We start from the raw sequence: 8,921 nt of genomic DNA on the forward strand, positions 1-8,921 counted from the left end.
TGGGGGAAAAAAAGGTTTTGCCAGAATAATCTACGTTTTAAGAAACAAAATCTTCATGAGAAATTTGAAAAAAATTCATGAGAAATTTGAAAAAAATTCAGGAGAAATTTGAAAAAAGTTCATGAGGAAAGTTTTGAAAAACTAAAATTTTGGAAGATTTTTTTTTTCTATTTTTTAAGTGTGAAACAGTGGAAAAAGTTTTGGCAGAAGAATTTTTATTTTACTTTTTTCTTGGTGATCCATTTTCTCAGTCTGATCTAATTTGTTTCTTTCCTGTGTTTTGACTCAACAATTGGTGGGGGAAAAAAAAGCTTTTGCCAGAATAATCTACCTTTTAAGAAAAAAAATCTTCATGTGAAATTTGAAAAATAATTTCATTAAAAATTTGAAAAAAATTCAGGAGAAACTTGAAAAAGTTTCAGGAGAAATTTGAAAAAAGTTTCAGGAGAAATTTGAAAAAAAATTTCAGGAGAAATTTGAAAAAAGTTCATGAGAAAAGTTTTGAAAAACTAAAATTTTGGAAGATTTTTTTACTTTTTTTAAGTGTGAAACAGTGTAAAAAGTTTTGGCAGAAGAATTTTAATTTTTTTTTCTTGGCGATCCATTTTCTCAGTCTGATCTAAAATGTGTTCTTTCCTGTGTTAATGTATTGTCAACTGATGGGAGGAAAACGTTTTGCCAGACTAATGTACGTTTTAAGAAAAAAAAAAAGTTCATGAGAATATTTTTTGTTTTACATGTGTGAAACCAAGTGAAAACCCCAAATTTCCGAAGATTTTTTTTTTCTTATTTTTGCTGATCCATTTTCTCAGTCTGATTTAAACTGTTTTCTTTCCTGTGTTTATGACTTGACAACTGGTGGAGAAAAAAAAGGAGGGATAACATTTAAGATCACCAGAAAAAAAAAACTTCACTTTGCCCCTCAGGGCTTCTGTCTTGTTTAATTCAAAGAGGGAAACTGGAAGACTGTGTTTTTTTTGCTTAGTTGAACAGCTAATCAGAGTTATTTCTCTTACCGATGGGCTCCACCATTCTACATGCTCAGTCAGCCAAAAAGCCCCTGACAAGGGCCGACCATTGCCAACGGTGTGTGACGCACCACAACAACTAAAGATGCTCACTGATGGCCCTTACATTGACCTACAGCCAACTGTCAGCCTTAAGTGTCAGGGCCCTAAGATGTGTACTAGACAATGATTCACTTCCAAACTAGTTGTGATGTCACCAAGTCATTCTCGTTCCTTTTACAGCAGATAAATGATGAAAACAACCTTCTCGTGTTAAAGGGTTATTGGGTCATGTGCATCTTTCTGGACAGTGAAGGTCAAACATTCAAGTGAACAAACGATAAGCACAACACACTTTTTAATGGAGGAGGAAGTATGTTTTTCAAATTTGAGAAAGTGTTTTGAAAACCACAAACACACATTTAAGTGGCATTCAGATGTCCCTTTCCCTCTTCTTTGCAATGATTGAATGCGAGCTCCAACAAGTCCATTTCAAAGCCATCTCAAGGACATCCCATTGGTGGCTTGCTAAACCCACGGATAATGCACAGTCTGTCCCTGCTGTTGAAGATGTGCTAATGATACAATGATTGCCATTTTAGCTGTGAATCTCCAGCGTTGCCTTGTCATCCAGGGAGCTTGAAATACCTGAGAGACCAATAAGGCCCGGCATTATCCATTACTATTGTTGTCTTAATGCCTCCTTCAATTATCCACAAGCAGCTCTTTTGAGCAACTACTGTCAGAACCTCCCCCACCGGTTTTTCACCAATTTTGTCCCTGATTATCTGGATCAATGGGCATTAAAGGAGCCAGGCAAAGACAAACACAGTAGTTTGAGGGGGTGGGAGAAGGGGGTCTTCTTTCAAACAGACCAGAAATCCCTGTAACTACCTGTGTGCCAGGGACAAACGGAGATGGCTATTCAGTCGTCAGTCCCACCACACACAGTGTTTATTTAGCCACAGCTCAGACGAGACACTTTTAATCTATTTTGCCTTTCCCCGCAGAACTTTCAAACCCCCCAAAATGATTTCTTTCAATCTCCATCTGTCTGTTCCTTCTATCACACACACACACAAACAGACTGAAGGTGCTATAAGATGTTTTTAATTGGCTGGTTATGCCATCCATCATTGACAGTGGTTAAAGTAAAGTAGAGCCTGAATTATTTGTATTATTCAAAATACTTTTCCAGTAATGTGGAGGCTGTTGTGCAGAGACAGAGGAAGAACTTTTGTACTCTTGTAATTAAGTAAAGGTAGCAATACCAAGGTGAAAAAAAATACTCTGTTACAGAGTAACAAAAGTCCTGCATTCAAAAAGTGCAAAAGCATCAGCATCAAAATATAATTAAAGGTGCAAAATATAAGAATTGACCACCTGTTGAAATAAAACTCCAAACAGATAGGGGGCAGCATGTCACCAACAGCTAACTGCTGCTAACTGTATTTGCCGTTAGCTACTTAGCTCAATTAAAAAATATGTTTTTCAACAGATATGTTATATGTTTCATATTACTGGATTTTACATACTTTAATATGTAATGGAGTGAAAGTACTTTATAAAGCAGCAGAAAATGGAAATACCCAAGTGAAGTAGAAGTACCTATATTATTTAAATAGACAGTAAATAAAAGGATGCTAATGCTATTAAAGTTTCTTTTGCTAAGTTTCACTGTAAAGTGAAAGAATCCCATGATATTCGTAAAGCTGTTAAACAGATTGTTTTTACAATAGATGGGTTAATCTTTATTCTTTTGAACAACAAAAAAGTAAGTGAATATCTGTTTTCAGTCTCAACATAAGCTTTAAAGAAATCCAAACCCCAATACTGACCTCTTTATTGCCTGCACAAAAGCATTAATTTAGTGTTTAAACAGGTGCAGATGAAAGGGCCACAGGTGAGGAAGCGGAGGAATGACCATCCTGTGACTCACCTCAGCTCTGACCAGCTGCCTCCTGCAGAGGTCCCGGGCTGATCAAAGCCGCCTCAGCCCGCCAGTTCAGCGGTGACAACACTGACAGCTGAGTGTTTTCACCGCTGTCTGAGCTGATGAGCAGTTAGCGAGATGTGTTGTTAGGTGATATGTATCTTCGGATTAATTGACGCACCTGTGTTTAATTCATGTAGACAGTGCTGGCGATCATCTCATCAGAGATCCATCAACACTAAGCTACAGCTGCTTTGCTCAAAGAAAAAAAGTGTTAATAATCTTCCTGTCTCGGCTGTTAATGTGTTGATGTGTATGCTTTGATCTGAGATGGAAAAATCCTGTAAGTGTTCGGAAACACTGACTACTGTCTACATACTGGGGAGAGGATGGTAAGAATATATCAGCACTTAGTATTGCAGTATATTATTAACAAACTTTTATATTAAACATATTATCTGGAGAAGCTGCTCCACTGAGACTCCTTCTGCTAATTAGCATGTTGTTTCAAAAAGTTGTATTCCAAGTAAGTGTAGAGACTAGCACTTAGCTAACCTGTATTTTTACAGGATTTTATCTTCAAATTTCAAAATTTTACTTCAAATTTTGGGTAAAAAAAAGCTTCCAAAATGTGTTTTGTTTGTTTTGTTTAGACACAAAATGATCACACCATGTGTTTTTTTACAGTTATGGTTGCAGACTCAATCACCTTCTCTAGACAAAACTCATTGTAAACAAAGTTAAAGATAGATTTGTTTGCTATAATTTTTGTTTCTTTCAAAGTTTTTTAGATATCGGGATAATATCATTATCATACATTTGTTTGGCCATGACATTCATGAAGTAAAAACATATCGTGATAGCCCTAGCAACAACTAAAAATGACTTTTATTGTCGACAAATCTGTCGAGTAATTTTGTGATTGATCAATCAGTTTGGTCTGTAAAATGTCAGATAATGGTGGTTTTTCCAAAAGGCTCATTATAGGGTCCTAAAATGTCTGAAATCTGAGAATTTCAAGGTTCAAATACAAAGATAATCTAAATATATAAGGATAGCAAGTCGAATGAGATCATGATGTAAAATGAAGTAACATCGGTAACGCTGCTACTACTTGTAAAGGTGAAAGACATGATCATTTTCACTCAGCTTGTCTTGGTGATGTGGAAAATAAAACATTAAAAGAACAATGAAATTAAATCAACAGCGAGGTAAACATGAGGTTGCTAGGAGGGATTAAAAACATTACGTAAATGAGCTTTCAGGTTTGTCACTTGAGTGTGTTTATCCTGGAACCTGCTGTTCAGGGTCTGCTGCTTTTGTGTTCATCCCACAGGACCGAACAACTTGTGTTTTCATTATGTCTCCTTTGCAGTAATTTGTTCTTATTATATTTGACAACAGTCAGATAAAAGTTGAACGTGAACGTGTCTAAATGAACACACTGAATTCCTGTCCCATCTCAGCAAGTGAAATTTCAGACAAGCTAAAGATGTTGCAACTTGCCCCGTGTAGGCGGTGAGAGAAAAGTTCAGGGAAAACATCACTTGAAGGCAAGCAAGAAGACTGTGGGACATACATTACTGGGAAAGTAATGACGAATACAGAATACAGTCAATACTGATGCAGCAATAACGATAATCCACTGTGAGATGAATCACAGGTTGGATTCTCACCTCAGTGCTATAAACCAAGCCCTGCCGTCTGTTTGGAGGTCATGTGACCAGGAGGGGAGGGGGAGAGGATTGGAGGAGAAGAGAAGAAAGCTAAGGTGAGACCACCTCCACTACTCAAGTGTTACCTTTTACTCTTCAGGCAGCAACTAGTACCTGCACCGAGCACCTCAGCAACCAACTGGATACATCTGGTGGGACAATCACATCTGTTTTATCTTCTCGTCTGTTTTACTCTGGACATTGGGATGCATTTCACCAATCCACTAGCATCCCTTTAGGAGTCAACCTGGCCCTTTTCAGTGGACTGACACTTAATATTGGACTCTTAATAGCTTGGACATGTTTGGCCCAAGGCAGCTGGTATCTACTCTCCTGCCTGCAGTTTTCCACTCGCCGGCAGCTCACTTTTTCCCTGCATTCCCAACCAGACTGGGCTCTCAACCTCAGATCCTGATCCCGGGGCCTTTTATCAGCTATGAATCCTTGAGGAATTATCTGCAGCCAGAGCCATGCAAGGACGCTTTGCTCCTGGCCACACAGGCGATTGGGATGGGGGCGCTCACAGAGGGCACAGGTGAGTTCAAACCACGAGCTGCTGCGGCCAGAAAGGGATTTATTGTGTGATACAGGACTGAAACTGGCACTGTATGACCACAGTCTCTAAGACAGTCAGTGAGCACCATCTGACTGCAGTGTAAATGTTTACAAAAGATTAGCTAACAGCTCGTAACCAACAATCAATTATCAGGCAGTGGTAAAGTGGGCCTAATGATTGCTGCGCTAATTAGCCAATCTAGAGCCATTAGTTCGTTGTCACCCGTTGGCGATTGTGTAATTGGTGCTCGCGCTGTGCTTTCCAGATGAACAGAGGCCAGTGAAGCAGCGTCGCGCACGAGCCAACTACAGCAGCTGGCAGCTGGAAGAGCTGGAGAAGGCCTTCGAGACCACCCACTACCCAGACATCTTCATGAGGGAGGCCCTGGCCGTCAGACTGGACCTCATCGAGGCCAGAGTGCAGGTAACTGGCACACTGAACTCTTCCTGGAAATGTTCACCGCATACTAATTCAACTTATATCAATTTTTCTGCACCAAAAATGTCACAATGATTAATATTTTAGTAGCAGTGATTATTTCTATCAGTGTCATGAGACATGTCATGAGTCATTGGTTTCTGTACTTGTTCCTCCTGTCCACACTGACCATAAAGAGATGCCTTACTTATGTGTCTGTAGTTCAAGAGGTTGGGTCAAACAGTACTTGTTCCATCCAAAACTGCATTCAAAAGTTCAGATGAAGTTTAATGAAGTACTGAAAAAAGAGATATAGAATTGACCTTTTAATTAGTGTGGAAATAACTTTGAAACAATTTAGTAAGACATCTTGTCTTGGATTTGTAACCAATACACAAACTTAATTTATATTCCCAGATTGTTTATAGTTTCATTTATATTTAGTATTCCTTCATTTGTCCCCAGGTTTGGTTTCAAAACCGCCGTGCCAAGATGAGACGACAGCTGAAACTCCAGGGCCAGCTCACAGGGCCTTATGTAAACAGAGACAATGATGAAACATCTGAGAAAGCGAGCGGGAGTTTAAGACAGCAGACACACAGTTCTGACGGCGAGCACTGCGAGAGACGACAGGAAGGAGACGTAAACTCTCCATGGACAAAAGCTGCGGGCGCTGCGCTGAGCGTGAATGTGCAGCCTGTGACCCAGAGGTCGGGGAAGTGGGAGAGGCCGGAGGGGCCGAGTTCAGAGGAGCTCCGCTCCTGCAGCATCGCCACGCTGAGGGCCAAAGCCAGAGAGCACGAGGCCGAGATCCACAGCACTATAAACATGTCAGGAGGCGACACACAGTCACAAACACAGGAAGCTGAAGTTGATGCCGCGCATGATGATTGATCATCTTCCTTCTTCCTGTTTGCACAGATAATCATAACAAAAATACACTGTGTACCATAACTGTGCTGGAACATACATACTTCTTGGGATGAGGAGCTTTATTATTTAGCCATCATTAAATAAATAGTTCTTGCAGCATAAAATGTAATTTTCTATAAAACTATAAACAAGTTGGGCTGTTTTAAAGTTTCAAAGTTTGGGTGGTGAACATGTCACTACTTTGTCTATTTTGATAAAAATGTAGAAGTGTTTAAAGTTTCTGTCCCCTACATTGTTTGGATCAATTAGTTAACATCACATGCATGCACTATTTATATCTCTTCATATTCTGAAAGTGATTTTCATCAGATCTTAAAAGTGTTTAGGTTGTCAACACTGAACGGATCATACATCATGCAGGCTCTATGTCGGGTCTTTAACGGCTAATAGTTACAAATGACAAATGCTGCCACGTTATCATATCAGTCCATCGGGGCACAGCTGAAATGGGATACAGTACAAATAATTTCTACACGGTTTCACTAATGACAAACTCATCCCTGACCGCTCAGGTTACCTCCACTGACAGGCAGGATGTGTGCGTGCAGTCACACGTCCTCACAGGAAACATTGGAAATAGCTGAAAAATGAAATCATGACGAGTGTGTCCATAAAGATGATGCATTTATTTTTTTCATACATGTACATCAAGGACATAATATGCAGTTTTTCTCTTTTTTGCGTTCAATGCAAGGCAAGGAGAAGACAGTCTGAGGGCTCATTCAGAGTTTTTCAAACACAAACACACAAACATTGTTGCAGACACTGCAGACAAAATTCATTAGAGCAATATTAGAGTGAATTATTAGTGACTTTAACATGTTTAACTTATTAAACAGACACAGCAGTGACTCTGGAAGATTTCATAATCCCGTGTGTGTGTCTTCAACTACTGCAAACAATATTGTACATCTTATCAGTGTTGTCCCAAGGTTTATGGATGGATTAGGTGCACGTATTTGGCGGACAGGTTTGGGGGCCCTCGTGCATGAAATGTTTTTTAACGTTTTGCAATTAAAAAAAAAAAAAAAGCAATTTCCAAAAAGCTTAAAGGTAAAACTTGCTTAAGAAGTCCACGGGTGAGTAACTACCATTAGATCTGTCATTTAGGTAGTTTTGATGCTCTCAGCACGTTGATTTTAAATTCATTCGGCTTAGGTGGAGCTTAGTGGGAAACCCTGCACGTGTTACTCAATCAAAACACAACACAACAGGATAAGACGACACTGGTTCAAAACATCTAATCAGCTAATAAATTACCTGAGTTGCAAGTTAATATTTAAACAGTTTAATCTCCTGATAGTAAAGAATAACGGATGGTAAAACTGCCTGTTTGTACTGAATGCACACATTGTATAGTTTGTGTGCTGTTGAAGGCCGACTTATCGTCTAGATGTATTCTTTCTCTATATGACCACAAGTTCAGAGTGGTGCTGTAGTCTTCTAACAGTGCAGTGAGACGCTGCCCCCTTCTGGGCATTAGGATGTCCTCAGACAGGACACACGAGAGAGAGCGATACTGTAGTTGAGACAGGACGAGCACAATGTGTTTTTTAAAATCCAATTTTGCTGCACTCACACATTTCTTATTTGTTGTGCTGACCATAAAGCTGCGTTAATGTGCCTAATGTTGCTGGAGACCTCGTTGTGGTGACAAATAAACAATTTATGTCTTACAGTGAATGAGGTCAGCGTGGGTCGCTCGCATTTCAGAGACTCAAGTTCAACTCGGCTCTCACACTCATCACATTTCCCCACGTCAGATGTTTAAACACTCAGCGGGGGGTCTCTGGGTCAGAGAAGCACACTGGAAGATTATTTTGTTCTGTGTTTTAAAGGAATGACTCTTCAAGCTTTCTCACACATTTCTTAAACAACAAACTTTACGAGTATAATTCCTTATAATCAGTTTACTGTGTGAAAGTTGCTGAGAAATCAAGCTACAAGTTTCCCTAAAATTTTGTGGGACGCCATAATATGAGCTAATTAGGTCAGAATCCTTATATGACAATAGTTGGCCTCAATTAGTCCCCAATTAGGGGCCCCACACAAAGATGACTGAGGTTCAAAAAAAGAAAAAACAGCACACCACAGATTTTGTTCTTGGTTCTCATAGTGCACACTGACCTCGATATGCAGGCTGAGGTAGTGTTTGCTGTTTAATTACTTCAGAAATCCTGCAGCAAATACCCAAAAAAAGATAAATTTCAGGAGGCATTAAAAGGGAAAACTCTTCTAAATGTCCATAAAACTTTTGGATTTTGTCCTAAGTGGAGATTCCAACAGAAATAAAAAAATAAATAAAATCACAGCACCAACCATTTTTGCCAGATTGCAACAGAGTGCAGCAATTAAAAACA

At 39.4% G+C, this 8,921-nt stretch overlaps 1 protein-coding gene across 1 annotated transcript; it reads left to right on the forward strand.

Moving 5' to 3' along the window:
* The first annotated feature begins 4,762 nt into the window (after positions 1–4,762).
* Positions 4,763–6,610, forward strand: LOC311267984 (visual system homeobox 2). The gene is made up of 3 exons (XM_084371283.1): positions 4,763–5,190; positions 5,477–5,634; positions 6,094–6,610. The coding sequence occupies exons 1-3, from the start codon at positions 4,956–4,958 to the stop codon at positions 6,520–6,522; spliced, it is 822 nt and encodes a 273-aa protein (XP_084227409.1). The 5' UTR covers positions 4,763–4,955; the 3' UTR covers positions 6,523–6,610.
* The last annotated feature ends 2,311 nt before the right edge of the window (positions 6,611–8,921 follow it).

The sequence above is a fragment of the Pagrus pagrus genome, assembly GCF_965226575.1.
Source record: "Pagrus pagrus genome assembly, chromosome: 13".
NCBI classification, from domain to species: domain Eukaryota; kingdom Metazoa; phylum Chordata; class Actinopteri; order Spariformes; family Sparidae; genus Pagrus; species Pagrus pagrus.

What these genes read in the sequence shown, in the direction of transcription:
- LOC311267984 (XM_084371283.1), top strand. Translation starts at nt 4,956, where the DNA reads ATGTTTGGCCCAAGGCAGCTGGTATCTACTCTCCTGCCTGCAGTTTTC. An exon ending in GGCGCTCACAGAGGGCACAG is followed by an intron (nt 5,191 to 5,476) that starts GTGAGTTCAAAC and finishes TGTGCTTTCCAG; the next exon opens with ATGAACAGAGGCCAGTGAAG. An exon ending in TCATCGAGGCCAGAGTGCAG is followed by an intron (nt 5,635 to 6,093) that starts GTAACTGGCACA and finishes ATTTGTCCCCAG; the next exon opens with GTTTGGTTTCAAAACCGCCG.